This window comes from Callorhinchus milii, unplaced genomic scaffold, assembly GCF_018977255.1.
Source record: "Callorhinchus milii isolate IMCB2004 unplaced genomic scaffold, IMCB_Cmil_1.0 Scaffold2, whole genome shotgun sequence".
Classification (NCBI taxonomy): Eukaryota; Metazoa; Chordata; class Chondrichthyes; order Chimaeriformes; family Callorhinchidae; genus Callorhinchus; species Callorhinchus milii.
The window spans coordinates 59,606,259-59,624,303 of NW_024704743.1; the positions used below are offsets into that span (position 1 = coordinate 59,606,259).

Consider the following 18,045-nt stretch of genomic DNA (forward strand, 5'->3'; position numbering starts at 1 on the left):
ACATTGTTGGTGGTAGAACAGTAACTACTACTATTTACTCGAGGGCTTATTTAAGGTCATTCACTTTGTATGACTGCTTGTTGGATTTTCTGTGCACAAATTGGCTGTTGTGGTTGCCTTCAAATACAGCCAACATACTTCACAGTAAATCGTATGAAGCGTTTTGAGATGTTTCAATGACGCAATAGGGTGCTGTATCAAATGCAAGGAATTATTATGTGTTGCTTATGCAGTCAGCCTGAAATGGACAAATCATTCCATAATTCCATTAACATTATTCATTAACAGTTAATTTAAAAAATCTTAAAAATGAAATTAGTTGGTCAGAGAAGGCACTGATTTATCAGTTTCCAAATTATCCCTTCTTGTTGGTGTGTTTGAGGGCTTCCGTGTCGAGCAATAAAATCTTCTGAAAACACAACATTTTTCAGTAATCTTATCTGCGTAAATGCAAATTTGATAAATTTTTTTTACTCTTCTCCGCCCTCCCCCCACCTCAACAACTTTGGCTTGTACGAGTCTAATGGGATTTTCAGTTTTGTTCTATTCCCCCACTCTTTGCTGTCTCAGTTTATCACACATAATAGGATCTGAATGTCATTATTATGAACATAAAAAAATCACTTAAATGTTCAGTATTTTTTGTAGCTGACCTATAAATAAGACTTGACGGCAGTTTTCCTAATTGTTGCAAATTGAGATCTGACGAACAAAGATAAAGGATGCAGTGGAGTATGTTTCATACAATTGTCAGCTCTCAAAAAAAATCTATCCTGTTTATCTGATTTCTGTATTTAATTTCACCAAACTGAATCAAAAGTGATACTGGCATTCTTTTTGTCTCTTTAAACTTTGCCTCTCAAAGCAAATGTAGAAGCCTAAAATTGAGTTGCAGCATAATAGCGATTCAGGAGCTTCCTGTTTATGAATTACTGTAGTAAGTTTTACTACCAGGTTACACTGTTTATTTTCCGATTGGAAAGTGTTTTGACTAATAAATGTCAATTACTGAAGTCGGAACTACTTTGCTCTATTTTTGCCGCTTTAGGTACCGACAGCTAGTGCAACTATTGAGGGTACATCTGCACTGAATAGGGTGAGATGGGCACAGACTGGACGAGAAGTGTCAGTAGGAGACTCAGAAGGACACGTATGGGTTTATGACGTCGGAGAGGTAATGTAACAATATGAAGGTTTACCATAAACCTGTTTCTAAAACATTTTAATATTGGAAAATTTTATTTCATTATTTTAATAGTTTGATGGATCTTTTGCTTTCTGTTGTGTATCTCTGAGTACTGATCAATCTTCTTAATTCTCATCTAAATGCCTTGCAGTTTTACATATCATTGCTAATATTGTGTTCCACCTAACAGGCAGGTTCAAGGTCAAAGTGGCTTTCGTGTTTCACTGAGCTTTTCTTTAATAATTGTAATTTTTGTTCTGTATGATTCAACATTATTTTCTGGTAGCCAACTGCAGATATTTGATTTCATTTGATAAACAATTCATCACATCAATAGCAAATCCTCAATGCGGACATGCAGCACACTGGATGTCAGGTTTATGTAACATTTCACGCACCCCAAAAAAGACGGAAAACCCTCAAGATTGTTCTAATCAAATTAGTCATCTCCTCTCAATGACATGGTTCACTGCTATATACACTTAAGCTTCACTGAATCCCAAGATGAGGATTGCTGCCTAGTAATTCTTCACAAGTATTTTTAATCTTTCTCCTACTGATGGAGAACTAAACGTTCTCTTCTCAGCCCTTTCATCTTTTCTCTCTCCCCTCCCTCCACCACATAAAATTGGAAATTATAGTCTCCTTGGTCAGTTGATAGAAGAACTTTTATATTGACCAATTCTTTTGATATTTTTAAATACAATACAATTAAAAATAAAATTATAGGCACATTAACATCAAATAAATAGAGTTAATGCACGATAGAACGTTCAAGGGGAAAACACTGTTTTCTCTGTAATTCAAGTTGTGTTCAGTCGTATTTTGTAACTGGTAAACCATAAGAAATATTACATATATATTAGCAGCACAAATGCTCTTAAAATCTATATTAATTTCTTTTAAAACACTCATTTGGCATATGATTAATAAATTGAGAGAAAAATAACCTTGGCTAAAAGCTTTTTTTCTCAAACTGGAATGTGAGATAAAATAGCAATTCTATTAGTAAAATATTAATTAACATTAATTATTTTATTATATTATACAATTAATAATAATAAACATTAATTAATAATAAAATAGAAATTACACATTTGAAAATGTTGATTTATTAAGGTTTCTGATTAGTATCGTACAATCATTTGAATAAATGAAAGAAAAAGCAATAAGCAGTAATTTCATTGCAGAAAAAAACATGAACATAATTTTTGAAATATATATTTAAACTTTTTTTTAAAGGAACTTGTCCCCAAAATCCAATATTTTTAGCACTGAAATATAGAGTGTTTCTCCAAAAGACCCAGCTGAAAGCTCTAGCTTTCTACAGTACATCACTGTTGCATTTCTATCAACCTCGCTGTTTTGCTGAGACCCAGATGAAGGGGTTTAAAATATTCTGAAAGCACTTGTTGTGTTTTACTTAGCACATTTATATAAAAAAAAGTTGAAGGCAATCTATTATTGTTCTTGAGTACATTAACGTTCATGTGTTCAAATAAAATGAAATGTGCTGAGAAGCAAAATAAGCTTGAACTGGAGATGTTTGAACATTCAATGAACATTTTTTTTAATTGTTAACCTGTCATAAAGGATTGATTCAGAACATTTTAATTACAGCGTTTAAATTAAAAATGTTTTAAAAGGTTTTGAACCTAGCCGCTTTCACTGAATTCACGTTCTCTGTTGAATATTGTACATCAGCTGTACCCCACTATACACCCACACAGCAGTCACATTCACTTATTTCCCCTTTCCTACCACAAGATAAAATATCCAGAAGAATATAAAAGTAAAATCCTTAAAGGACTTCAGAGTCATTAGAATTGGGACCACATTCACGAATACAATACTGATGTTTTCAACATGCTTTACACAAAGGTATGCTTTCTCAAACATGTTTTTTGCATGAAGACTCCCTGAAGCCAATACTATTCTAGTTAATCATAACCTGGTGTCATTGCATCTCACAGACTCCGGTGCTACAAACTGTCATAGCTCTAATTTAGCCAAAACAAAAATAATTCCTAGCTACTTCTGCATCTTTGTTTGGAAAATAAAGTGGAGAAAGAGGAAAGATTGGCTTGAGTGAATGTTAAGGTTAACTAACTGGTGGCAGAAAAAAGTTGAAAACTGTTTCCGTAGTTGTTAATAATTTTAAATATAAATAAATGCTCCATTTTGGTCATCTTCCTTGAAAACTAAGCCAGTTAGAATGACACAATTAAGTGTGTATCCCCCAGTTGATGTTGACAAATAAAACCCTTTCTTATAAATACTGAAATAATCCTATTTTAACACATTATAAATGATAGTTTTGTTTCTAAAATTATTGTAACATTTATTTGATTATTTGTAAATTTTTGTTATTTAGAAATTATCTTTTTATTTTATACCTCTGGTAAGGTATACCTTACCGTGAACATCAGTGTGCTCGTGGATGTTTTTTATGAAACTCTTTATTTCTTTAAAAAATCACCTGACCTTGTATTTTAATTGAAAACTTAGCTACTAATGGGGAGCTCATTCGGTCAAAAAATAATTTCACACAGTTTATCTGAAGTTTACTCTTCTGTGCAGTATTTAGTTCCTACAAATCATTATTGCATAATAGACATTTTTTTAAAAAATTGTCCAAATAATGTGGCAGAAATAATTCATTCTAATATAATGAAATAATAATAATAATTTGGTCACAGTTGTTTGTGAGACACTGCTGTGTGCAATTGGCTGCCATGGTTCGCCCACGAAATATAGTCAATTCTCTTTGCAGTATATTCTGTGAGACGTCTTGAAGATGTGATAAGCGCTATATCAAATGCAAGGGTATATCAAATGCTATACATTATTATTGTTATCTGTGAAACTCTTTGCACTCATTTCAGAAATTGGAAAGTTCTGCAAAAACCTCAGAATAATAAAACTTGCGTGTCTCTTGTTCAGTGTTTGAAATATTTTGCTACTTCAAATGCTAAAGATGTTGCAGCATCTAGTGCGTAAATATTTTAAAGACATTGAAAAATAACTAGCTGAATAATGATGCTTTTAAAATTGGAATATTGCTCATGTAAAAAAAAAAGTTTTCATTATATCCAAGTGTTTGCAATTCTCCCAGATTTGATGTCAGAAATATTTAATCTTTTTGGTCCTGGGATGAAATGAATAAAGATATAGATATTACACCCATAAACCCGGAGCAATAGGTTTTATTCAGTTTCTTGATGCTGAGTTAATTAGCATTTTTCACTGCAGGTTTAATGTAAAAAAATTAAATTGGAATTTCACATTTCTAAAAATGCTTCGCTAACCTCTAATTTTTGAATAAATGTGGAACAATTTGACCTGTAAACTCAGGAACGTACTGTTGTGTCATAATTTACCTAAATCCCCATGAACTTTTCATTGTGAATGAATCTTTTTCTGAAATTCCAATGTATTCTTTTTGGTAACATGATCTGGCATTACTTTCAAAGTTTGGTTTAAGGCTATCTTCTGGCAATGTAAAGATTTTAACGAGGGAACGACTGGCATGAAAGGATAATTATAGAGGATGAAGGACACTGTAAAGGCTCAGTCTGTATAACTGTTTAATTTTAATGCAAGAATTTAACTAAAAGTTTTATTTAGGTCTGCCGCGTGGAAAATTCACATTGATCACATAATACATTCAGATAATGGCTGCAAAGCTTCTCAATGTTTAATGCTATTTATCAATATGAGTATGTTACAAAAAAATGCATTATTGCTTTTAATGAATTTGACAACTGTTCTATCAGAGTATGAATCACATCTGTATCTGTGGCAAACAACCTTTCGGTAGCACTGCCCTTTTTTTTAACAAGAAATGTTTTCTCTGGTTAAAAGTACTAATCAATGATGTAATTGGTAATATTATTATTGGGGACTAATAAACAGCCATTTCGACATGGACTGTTTGTTAAGGTAAGGGGTGTGTGTCTCAAGACTCTGCTTTGATGCAATCTATTTTTGGAGCTGAGTTCCCACAGGTTTCCATGATATTTCCTGTTTTTGCTGTGCTGCCACCCAAAAAGGGTGGCTGCATATCCCCATTCCTTCCTTGGTGCTGCTTGCAATAAGAGTAACCATGGAGGATGCAGGCTACTTACTACTGAAGACTATTTGAGGTGCGCAACATTAATAGTTTGTTTGTTAAATCAAAGGAGTACATGACTTGTAGGTACCTATTGAATGATCCTAGCAGAATGTCTGCAGGTAGGGTTAACATTTAAATCCAAGTTTATGCAAAGAGCTCTCAAGTACGAAAGTGCGTAGGTGCCAGAAAACTATTAAATCTCTCCCTAAAGGATTTCCATTTGGATGTTTGTCAGTGAAGCCCTTTCATTTACACCATAATTAATCCATGTCTCTACTAAACATCACCTTTTCAGTCAGTGGCATATTTCCCAGTAACTTCTTAAGCAGTGTGTCTGTTTTCTTCTTGTACAATTTAAAATACTTATCCCTTGGCACAAAAATGTTCAAAGAGTGAATCTAAAAGGCAAATAATACCATTCTTTGTGCTGCATTTCCTTTATATTTTTTCCAACATTTTTTCTTATTCATAAGAACTAACATTCCATTTAAAAAATATCCTTTAGAGAGACCGCCAGCTTTTGCAAATCAATTACTAGTTTGTTTTATCTGAGACAAAAGTGTTCTGAGATGCTACCCCACCTGAAGGGCTCCATATCAATGCAAGTTGTTGTTGTTGTGACTTGACCTAAAGTTGTATTTTAGTGTGTTGTCCATCAGAAAGGCTGAAATTGAAAGTGGTCAATTTAATGAGAATGTGAAGAAAATCTATGAATGGGATATGGTGAATTAGGCATATGACTTTCGGTTTTAGTGGACCCAGTAAATACTGTAATTTACAGAAATGTATTCTGTGAATGAGTGAATACACAAACTGCTGTGTTTTTATAACCTAAAATATGAATTTACTATGTTTTTACACCCCCCCCACCACAAGCACACATGTAGCTACTTTATTTATTCATGCATATGTGGGACACTCTTAATGATGGTGATTGGTTTCTAAGTGCCTGACTGACAAAGCAAGAAAATAACATCACTGATTGCATTTGACATAGACAGAATGGTAAAATGGGCAGACACATGGCAGATGAGTTTCAATGTAGAGAAATGCGAAGTAATGCATTTTGGTAGAAAGAATGAGGGGAGGCAGTACAGGAGGTAATACAATCTTAAAGGGGGTAAAAGAACAGAGAGACCTAGGGGTGCAGGTAAATGAATCCTTGAAGGTGGCAGGACAGGTAGATAAAGCTGTAAAAAGGGCATATGAGATACTAGGCTTTATAAATAGGGGCATAGAGTACAAGAGTCAGGAGGTTATGATTAACCCATATAAAACACTGTTTAGACCTCAGCTAGAATACTGCGCCCAGTTCTGGGCACCACAGTATAGGAAGGATGTTAAGGCCTTGGAAAGAGTGCAGAGGAGATTTACGAGGATGGTACCAGGAATGAGGGACCTTGATTATGAGGAAAGGCTAGAGAGGCCGGGATTATTCTCATTGGAGCAGAGAAGGTTACGAGGAGACTTAATAGAGGTCTTCAAAATCATGAGGGGATTTGATAGTTTAGAAAGGGAAAGACTGTTTCCACTGGTGGGTGTGTCGGTGACTCGAGGTCACAGATTCAAAATAGTATCTAAAAGAAGCAGAGGGGAGGTGAGAAGAGAGTTTTTCACGCAGCGAGTTGTTCGAATCTGGAACAGATTGCCTGAAAGGGTGGTCGAGGCCGATTCAATAACTACTTTTAAAAACACGGTGGACGGGTATTTGAGGAGGACGAGTTTGCAGTGTTATGGGGAAAGGGCTGGGGAGTGGGATTGACATTAATTGTTCTATTCAAAGAGCCGGCACAAACTCGATGGGCCGAATGGCTTCTTTTTGTGCTGTACAATTTTATGATTCTATGATTTTTCAAAGCTTGTGTTTTCCATTCCTCACCCCAGTTATGCATGTCATTCTAAGCGCAGACATTTCTCTTGTCTGGAATGGTGTGTACACTCTTATCGGAGGGTTGTACCTGCAAACATAACTCTGTAAAGCAATCCGCTCAGGTTGGGGACTCAGAATGTGTGTTGAGGTACTAAACAATCTAATAATAATCTAAATAATCTAAACGCCTAATACTAATCCCTCCAAAAAAAGAAAACAAAAATAATTTGGTCATTTTCAATCCACGACTGTTTGTGGGACATTGCTGTGCGCAATTGGCTGCCGCGTTCACCCACAAATATAATCAAATGCAAGGATTATTATTATTATAAACAGGTAAAACCATATAGTTTGCCATTATGAGCACTGGCTAGCAACCTGCCTATTGATTTTTTCCAACTAGGACCACTCTGTTCATTTGGCTCATAGGTATCTCCATGTGTTACAAGCCATGCTGACTGGTCTATGGTCAGTGCCTTGGAGTACTGCAAACCTACCTGACTCAGGAACTAAACTGCCGAGACAACCATAGAAGAATGACAGTGGCTGATTTATGGAGAGTTGCTTGGTTTCTGAAGTGGGTTAACTGTTGTCTAAAAGCTAATACTGCCGTGTGTAGGTGTGAGTGACTCAGCGGCTCCTTAGTAACAATATTTCAGGAGACTTTTGTTCTTCAGTGGCTCGGAATGTAATTTCTGACTGTTAGAACAAATAAAACACTGTTGATCAAACTGAAATGTTTCTCCTGAACAGGTAATTACTACCAATTTTCAATCTGCAGACAAGACCTTACTCAGTGCAAATCATGTTCTTATATGCCTGAGTGATCATTACAATAGCTAAATCCATTCATTTGGATATTTGTAAGACATTGCTTAGCGCAATTGGCCTGCCACGTTTGCCCACAAATACAAAGTTACTTCACTTCATAGTAAAATCCTGTAAAGTACTTTAAGACATCCTCCCAGCGTGAGAGGCACTATATAGTAAATGCAAGGATTATTATTTGCACCCATCTAGCGCTGAACATTTGAGTTGAATCGGGAGCGGAGTTAGGAGAGCGCGGGCCGGAGCCGAGGCCTAGCTGTGTATAAAAGCACAGCCAGGTGAGGAGCCACTCAATCGGGAGTGGAGGTAGGAGAGCGCAGCGGGAGAAGTGACGGGTTGGCGCGATTCACAAAGTGATGTCGGCACGACATCACAGTTTAAATAAAAAATAAAAAATAAAAATTAAAAAAAAACCCAGCGGCAATAACATTGGCCTGGCCCCCGTCACTGCCATCCCGGCCATGACCTGGGAGGCTGAGCCTGAGGGCTGATGCTGTCTCACTATCGCTCGCTCCCAGTCTCTGCATGCGCATTTTGGCTGCCGCCCCAACCTGAGCCTCCCCCTCCACTCCAAACGTCTTGACAAGGCAGATGCCATACTCTTTGGCTCTCGTCAAAGTCTAAAATCTCACGGCTCTCACCTCCTCCACCTACCCGACCTTCCCCTAAAACTCTCTGAACCCATAGCAACCTAGGGATCAGGTTCAACCCCCAATTATCCTTCCTCCCCCACATCTGGTCCCTCACCAGCACCGCTTTCTTCCACCTCTGACGCATCACCCATCTCCGCCAATACCTCACTCCAAAAGCCACTGAAACCCTGGTCCAAGCCTTTGTCACCTCTTGGCTGGACTACTCTTAACGCCCTCCTCACCGGTCTCCCATCCACTACCATTCATAAAATCCAAGTAATTGCAAACTCTACCGCCAGCATTCTCACCCGCACGAAACTCCGCTCCCCGATCACCCCAGTCCTTGCCAGACTGCACTGACTGCCTATTCCAGAGAGGATCGACTTCAAGATCCTCACCCTTGTATTCAAGTCCCTGCACTCCTCTGCACCCCCCTACCTCTCTGACCTCCTCTCTCCTCAAAACAGTACACGTTGCCTTTGTTCCTCGTGGTCTGGCCTCCTTGACCCCCGAGTCCTCCGCTCCACCCTCAGCGGCCGTGCCTTCAGCCATTATGCCCCGAGGCTCTGGAACTCCCTTCCTCACTCCCTTCGTCTCGCCCCCTCCCTTCCTATTTTCAGGTCTCTGCTGAAGACCTTTCTTTTCGACCGCGCCTTTGGTCACCTTCCTCCCCCTCTCCCTGGCTCGGTCCCGGGATCCGTTACTGTAAAGCGCTCTGAGACGTCGTCCAGCATGGAGGGCGCTATATAAATCCAAGTTGTCGTTGTTGCCACATATGGTTCAGTTGGTAACACTCCTACCACTGAGTCAGAAGATTGTGGGTTCAAGCCCCATGTTGGTACACGTATAGTCTAAGCTGACATCCCAATGAAGTGCAGGAGGTGAGGTCCTTCGGATGTGTTGTTAAACCAAGGCGCTGTCTGCCTGTTCGAAAAGAGAAGGGAGTTTCTCCCTGTGTGATGCCAACAATCCCCTAAATAAATTGGTCATTCCCTTCATGGCTGTTTGTGGGACACTGCTGTGTTCAAATTGACTGCCACATTCATCCACACAAATACAAACTTATGAGAATCCTCTGGGATCCACTGTGTGTGTTGCTTAAGCACAGATTGGGATATTATATGGTTAATATTTAGTGAATTCTTTCTGGATTCCTTAATAAGGAACCTGAGTTGGGGTAACTAGAAGTATATCACAATTCCAAGGGGCAATTCTACTCATAACTAACTATGATTATGAATGGTCATTTTATTAGGGGATTGTTGGCCAAGACACTTGGGAAAACGCCTTTCTCTTTTCGAGTAGTGATATGGGATCTTTAAGGTCCATCTGAACAGGCAGAGGGGACTTTGGGCTAATATCCCGAAGTTTAGCAACTCCCATAATGGGACAATGAGCTCACTCGCTTCTGCAACCCTATCGTCCCAGTTGCTCCCTCTGCTCAGTCTAACAGCCTACTTCATGTCACGCATGTTACCTTCCCCACCTTTGGACGAGCTTTCAGCCATTCTGCCCTGCTCTCTGGTGCTCTATCCCAGACTCTGTCCACCTCAACCCCTCCCTCTCCAGCTTTAAAAACCCGCCATAAAACCTACATTTTCTACTGAGCTTTCGGTTGGTCAACTGTGTGAAGTGCTTTGGGAAGTTCTCTTAATGTGAAAGATACAAAATAAATGTAAAATGTGAATTGTTGGACATATTTATGCAGGAAAGTGGAATTACATTAGTTTGGCTCATATGGAGATCACCACTAGCATAGACTCTGTGGCCAAATAGCTGGTTTCTGTGCTACAATATTTTCTGATTCTGTTCACTACAACAATTTGCATTGGTATAGCACCCTTCAGGTGGAGCAGCGTTTCTGAGTACTTAACAACAACAACAACAAGATTCCATTTATAAAGCGCCTTTCACGTCAGGAGGACGTCCCAAGGCGCTGCACAGTTGGTTCATGACCCGAGCATTGGGGGAAATGGTCAGGGTGAGGGGAGGAAGGGAGGGAGCGAGGAGGGGGAAATGGTCAGGGTGAGGGGAGGGAAGGGAGGGAGCGAGGAGCGGGGAAATGGTCAGGGTGAGGGGAGGGAAGGGAGGGAGCGAGGAGGGGGAAGAGAGTCGAGAGGGGAGCTGAAGGCACAGTCAAAGAGAAAGGTTTTGAGACCGGCCTTGAAGGAGGAAAGGGAGGAAGCAAGGCGAAGGCACTGGGGGATGGAGTTCCAGAGCCTAGGGGCTGAGAGGCTGAAGGCCCGACCACCGATGGTAGGGCGGTTGGGGCGGGGGACGTGGAGCAGACCGGAGCCAGAGGAACGGAGGGTACGGGCAGGTAGGTAGGGGGATAGTAGGTCAGAGAGGTAGGAGGGAGCGAGGCCGTGAATGGCCTTGTAGGTGAGGATGAGGATCTTGAATTCGATCCTCTGGGGGATGGGGAGCCAGTGGAGGCGAGCGAGGGTGGGAGTGATGTGGTCCCGAAGCCTGGTGCGGGACAGTACACGAGCTGCAGAGTCTTAACAGTGGCAGAGTCTGATGTCGAGCTGGGGGGGAAGGAGGAGGTGACTGTAAGCACGCTTAAAGAGGAAGGTCTTCAGTTGTGAATTAGAAGCCGGGGGGGAGGGGGCAAGACAGAGGAGTGATATGGATCCTGGTGAGGATGGTGTGATGAGAGTATGGAGTTTAGTGTGAGTGAGAATTCAGGTTGCAGAGCTCTGAATCAGTTGTAGTTTGTGGGTAGTGGACCTGGGGAGATCAGTGAGGAGGGCATTGGAGAAGTCGAGGAGGGAGGTAACAAAGCTGTAGACATTACGTTAATTACACTAAAAGTTTATTCTGCTAATTTTGGATTGGTGAAACAAAGTATAGGTTTTTATTCATCTGCATAACCTGTTTTTTAAAAAAAGGTTTTACACATAAGTGATGATTATTAAGGTGAAAAGGAAAGTGATTCCTCTTGACCAGAGAAAGGGAGTGTGTCAAGAGAGGGGCTAGTTGCATACCTCCTAACAGTCCTGGGCTTCACGGGACTCGCCCCACGTCCCAGCAATACTGCTCCTCCAACAACCATACCGCACAACAAAGCTTCCCGTGACAACCATATCCTACAACATTTCCTGTGATAATCCATGTGAATATAAGAGGGGGGAACGGGGTGGGGAGGGGGAGATATCCAGACTGATGGACAGGGCTGCGGACTAATATCTGAATCAAGCCACCAATCGGAATGCACGGAGGGGAGAACAAGAACTGTGAGATAACATGAAAGGTACTTTATGAAATCAAATTGTGCTGTTGACCCTCATACTCTTGTTCTAACTATTATCTTATTGTATCTATTACCCTTTTTTTACAATGTACAGGATGTTCAGTTCTTTGTGTCGTCTTAGTAAACTATGGGGAGGTGGACATTTTTTTCTTAGCTTAGGGAGGCTTGCTGTAACAACTTTTGAGAACCCCTGATTTAGACCATGTTGCAAGTTAATTAACCGAGGCTGTCAAAAGGTGCACAGGTGGTTTCTGAACTATAAATAATAATCCTTGCATTTGATATAGTGCCTTTTCATGTATTCTAGACATCTCAAAGTGCTTCACTTGGACAGGTAGGAGTCCTGGGTAGGAGATAGCAGAATAAGCTGTGTGGTTATGTGTTGAGACTCAGACAGGTTACAGAGTGCAGTGAAGGCAGTAAAAAAGTATTTTGATGGTGTTCTACTTTCAGAGGATATAATTTAACTAACATTAAAATAATATAAATTGCAGGATGACTTTTTCATGAGGTTGATGCATTGTGAAACGGTGAGCTTCACTGTGGTGAGACAGCTTACGCACAACTGCCTCTGTTAGAATGTCATAAGGCTGGAAGAATTAATTGCTTAGATACTCCTTGTATCCCAAAGGCAATCAAGCAAAAATTCCACAATATTTGTCCATCTCCCCTAGTAAATCCTGGTATTCTTCCTTCCACGGATCATAATCTGTCTCTCCTCCCTCCCCCATGCCCTGCAGCACACAAACCAGAGTATTTGTTAATCTTGGTTTGTATCTCTTTCTATATCCTCCAACTGCCCTCAACTGGACACTGCAGTCTAATTTGTAGTATTCACAAATTGTGGCAAAAATTTATTCTAGCTTGGAAAATTCACTTTTTACACCAGCTGTTTTCACAAATTTCACTCATGAGAAGTTGCAATTAATTCAGTGAATCCTTCTTCCCGGTGCAGTGAATTGGTTCCGGTATCTCAAAATAAACCCCATTGCTTGGAAATCCGTTCCATAAATCTGTTACACTGTGAGGGATATTATTTATTTTAATCTCTAACCTTGGCTGGAGGCTTTTTCATTTTCAAACCATGTCCTGTAGTTCTACGCTTAAGGTGTGACAAATAGTCTGCTTACATTGACATCATCTTGCCTTCCAATGAGACTTTGCATCATAACCAGGGTACAGAATTTTAAATCTTCATTAAGGACGGCAGTGGCTTTGAACCTTTTGTTGGGAACCACCACCAATGCCCCTGCAGCAACTCAGCAGTGGAGAAAAATTCAGCCGATTGAATCCTAAAGCTGGAGTATGACTGTACCAGCCAGGCTCCCGCGTGCCAACCCAGGCCAGATTCTGGATAGTCTCAGCGCCTTGGGACGTCCACCCGATGTGAATGGCGCATTACAAATGTAATTTTGTTGTTGTTGTAATTAATGTTGTGGAAATGGGTTACATATTGCAACTGGAAACTGACACGAAACGTTCATCCCATCGGTTTAGACTGGCTTTGAATTAAATTTGCTCAATTTCCCACCCAGCACCCACATGCCTTAAACCTAAGTAAATGAGAATAATCCTTCATTGTAACTTTAAAAAGAAAAGCACAAAATGCTCTTGACACTTTAAATAGGAGCCCCTGATGATATGTTACCCAGTTAAACTACATTTACTGCAGGCTACTGATTTACAATCTTTGTGCCTTGTCAGATTGCCAAAAGAAATGAAAGTGAATCTCTGAATCTGTTAACCTGTTCTGTTCGTCTCCTGTCTACTAAATGTAGGTACAGTATATAGTATGTACACTAGAACAATTGTTTTTGTGAGATTACAATACCCTTGATATTTTTTGATGAAGTTACACTTAAGGAAATAGGAATTACTGAGGTTTGTGGGATAAGTGCTATTTCTTGCTCCTCAAGTGAAATGCTTTCCCCTCTTCCCTTTTATAGCAACTGGCGATGCCTCACAGTGACGAATGGGCCCGTTTTGCTCGGACCCTGGTGGAAATCCGGGCGAACCGTGCAGATGCTGAGGAGGAAACTGGAGTAGAGGTGATTGCACAGCTGTAAGACATTATCTACACCCGAGTTGCCAGGCCAACAATGCCATACCAAGATATGCCAGTGTTAAAGTGCCATTTATGCTGAAAAGCTGCTGTTGCTAGTGTTACCATTTCACATTTCTCTAATATATGGGAAACAATGTAAGGTCCACCTTGACTTCAGGATTTACAGTTCAAAACCAGTACGGCGTTACAGAACTATCTGCTGGATTCTGTGATATTGAATTGAAATCTGAAACACTGTAGTTGCATATTTGCTGATGCCTTTTACCTAGTTAGTAGCTGTATTTAATGACTGGAAGTTCATAGTTAAACTTGTTTGCATGCATTTATGCCATAGTTCTATTAAACCCATATGAGGTCAGATATGATGATGTGCAGATGTGGTGAGCTACACTGTACAAAACTGAGCCAAGAACTTCAGATGTGGTGGTTTCACACTGGTAACTTACATTATGAATGGTTGTACTGTATGAGCATTGCTGCTCCATATTTATTCAACTACTGCATGGAACATACTTATTAGAGAGTGTTAAAATAAACGACCCAAGAATATGCACATAATGAGTGTACTTCATTTGTGTCTATGTATTCACTTAAGCTTGCTTCATTAAATTCAAGAATTGGTCCTCACTAGAAGAAACTTTTTTTTAAAAAAAAGCCTCAAGTGGTGTAGTAGCAATTCTGATTAAGTGTAAGTTTAAAAGACCTATTATCCCAATGTACTGTAACTACAATTCAGTTCAGATCTCAAGTTGGTCTTGGTTCTCTGCATGCAAGTCACTGTGTTGACAATTTTTGAGGGTTGAATCCTCATTTACTGGGACAAGAAACATACAAATGTACTTCAGCAGTTAATTTAGCCCGTCTCAGGAATTGGCTACTGTTTTTAATGAGTGAATCTCGGGTTTGACATGACTGATCAAATTAATTCCAGCTGTCTTTCCCAGCTAAACGAGTCTGTAATGTAGTTAAGGTTGCTAAGGAATTTCTCTATTTACTCCTGTGATAATGACTGCCCACTTTTGCCCATTACTCCTCTGTTTACACAAACTATATGCTTCGGCACAAAGACCAAACCATTTATCAAAATTAAATCCTAGGAATTTTTAAATTATTATTTGCCTCAAAATGGGAGTAAATATGGATTCAGTAATTGGGATCTGAAAATTGATCTGTCTGTCAGGCTGGTCTATTGTATTAGCATTCAAACAAGAATAAGTGTTTTTATTCTGAAATTAGTTTTTGCATTTTATTCAAATTTTAAATTAATAATAGTAAACAATTATTTTGCTTGTAAAGCATCTTTCATTAACTCACATTTTTGGAATATTGGAGGCTTGAAGGGTTATTGGCCCTAAGGCAGGGCTTTGGGAGAGAATGAGCATCTTGCTTTGACAGTCGGTGTGGGCTCGATATTGTGCTGTAAATTTCTATGATTCCATGCATCTTCCATTGTATCTGCCCTCTCCCGGAATTCGATCCCTCACATCTTTCAAGTTCCGTTTCAAGATCTGACACTTTCACCGGACTTTAGATCATCTTTCCACTTCCCACCCCTCCTTCAGTGCGGATGCAAAGCCAGGACTGTTGAGCTGGACTTCCTCCTGACATGAAAGGCCCCATATAAATGTACATTTATACTGTATTTTACAATTTGCAGTGAAATACTTTGAATTGTTTCAGCTCTCTCGAAACATCAATGCACTGGATGTTTTATGATGGTTGTACATTCCTCTATGTATATAAAAGACTATGACAAAGAGCTGTTTCTGGAAAACAAAACAGCATCTAGCGTTACTCCTCAAAGTGGTTTGACTCTTATTTGAAGTGGGTGGGCAATGGGGAAGACAATTATCAAAAGAGCAGCCCTTGATAGAATGTGTTGATGTCGTACACTGCAGCTCGTGGTGGGAGCATGTGGGATTTTTCCTACATTTCTATGCGCAGTGGAATGAGGAGTCTGGAGAAGACAGACACACTGGAGCCAAATCACTTCCACGGGGAGGAAGGGAAAAACCATAGCCCAGACATTTGCAATGTGTTATGTATTTTTGTTTCTTCTTCCCCTGCAAACACAACTTGTCTTAATCATCCCCCTCTTTCACAACATATATTTTCTCTTGGTATTTTGTGTCATATGGATATGGATTTTTCGTTTATGTTGGAGATGTGGTAGAGTCCTTGTATGCAAGACGTTAAAACAAATGAATCACTGATGCCTTCGAGTATAAGTTATAACTTGGGAAATTATATTTGTGCCACTGTAAAATGAAAGTGGTAAATATCAGGATGGGCCACACTGGTGGTTGTTGTTTGGAATTCTTTCAAACCATGTTTCATAAAATTACTTTAATTATTAATTACCTCATACCTCATTGTGTAAACCTGGTTTCTCTTTGGGGAAAAGACAGGTGAATTGGGCCAAATGGCTTGCTTATTCTGAGAACCATCACAAGGATGATGATCTGCTGCACATTTGTCTGGTTCTTATAATGTGAAAAAAAAACACATTTGTTTCCATTCATGTCCTTTGCTTTCTCTGATACATAGGCAAGCAATTCCATTTAATTCTTCTTGATACTTTTCATGGAAAATATTTCAGCCTCATACCTTGTCAAATCTCGTCTCTGAGACAGTAATACCTCAAGCTACAGGTGTGTCCAAATGAATTGGAAAGATATAACTACATTGATGTCACAGCATGGAAACAGGCCATTTAGTCCAACTAGTCCACACCAGTGTTTATACTCCACATGAGCCACATTCCTTCCTATTCCAAACTCCCTGCAACAAACCATGAACTTTAATTATTTTTATATAATTTCATTGGCTTGTAACATCTTGGTAGCACTTCACTAGTAATTACTGCCAATAGTAATTACTATTTTCAGGTAAACACAGAAGCATCTTGCACCCGCAAGATCACCCAAACAAGTTTTGCAATTATTACAGTGAAAGAATAATGAAATCATGAGAGGTTTGGATGAAGGTGGTTCGGCCCATTTCAACTCATCCTTCCACAATACTCATCCTGCTGGCTTTCCATTACACCATCAAGCTGTTTCTTAAATATTTGAGTCCAGTTTCTTGGACATAACTATTCTCCCTGGTAACCAGTTTGTTATTATTAATAATCCTTGCCTTTGATATAGTGTCTTTCATGTCAGGAGAAGGTCTCAAAGCACTTCACAGGATTACTGTCGGGCAAAGTGTAAGCTGTGTTTTGCAGGCTTCTATCTTGTCAAATCTTGCCTCTGAGACAGAATTACATCAAGGTACAGGTGCGTGTTAATGAATTGGAAAGATATAACTACATTGATGTCAGGTAACGCAGCATGGAAACAGACCATTTGGCCCAACCTGCCCACACCAGTATTACCTGGTAATGGTAGCTAGTTTGCATGTAGCAATGTCCCACAATCAGTGATGAAGTGAATGACCAATGTTTTCTGGGGATTTTTGGCCAGGACACTGTGAGACACTGCCTTCTCTTTTCAAACAGTGGATGTCACTGCAAATATCATTCTAGACTGGATATGAACAATTGTTAATGCTGATGCAAAACTGATTATTGTTTGTTTTCTTCATCTTTTAAGTTTTTGGTGACAAACAGTATTAGGTCAGGCCGTTATTTTTTTTTAAAAATTAAACTTTTATGATGTTTTCAGCCTCTAACACAACCTGCCAAGCACCAATGTGACAATTGGCTTTTCTCTGGATCCTAGTTTGCTTCTGTTGGAAATAAGTGGGTGCAGCAATAAGTTAATTGTAAGTCATTTGATGTGAACTACAGGGATTTAATTTAACCATTTCAATACTGAAAATAGTTGCTTTTTTGCAATATTTGTAAAGCTTTTGTCAGTGCTGTCTCTTTTTGTTATATACCTATTTGAGTGCCTCCTGAACAGTTTATTTCCCCAACTGCTGAGTTCCAGTTCTCATCTGGTTGGCAATTTGACAAACCTCTTTGCAGCCAGTTGCAAAGCTTCCTTTTCCACACACCATCTTGCTTAGAAAATGGTGTACAGTGCTGAATAATTTTCTCTCCTGTGTGCTTTTGCTAGATCTAGCACCCACTAGTGCTGTCTAAAAGTGGGATA

General features: G+C 39.5%; 1 protein-coding gene across 6 annotated transcripts in view; it reads left to right on the plus strand.

Moving 5' to 3' along the window:
• LOC103185983 (cytoplasmic dynein 1 intermediate chain 1) overlaps positions 1-14,506 on the plus strand; it is a 119,467-nt gene extending 104,961 nt beyond the window's left edge. For all 6 annotated transcript variants that reach the window (XM_042331930.1, XM_042331925.1, XM_042331928.1 and 3 more), the window contains 2 exons: positions 1,049-1,174; positions 13,830-14,506. In XM_042331930.1, the coding sequence (XP_042187864.1) occupies positions 1,049-1,174; positions 13,830-13,949 (246 nt within the window). In that variant the 3' untranslated portion in view covers positions 13,950-14,506. The remainder of the gene's footprint in view (positions 1-1,048; positions 1,175-13,829) is intronic.
• The last annotated feature ends 3,539 nt before the right edge of the window (positions 14,507-18,045 follow it).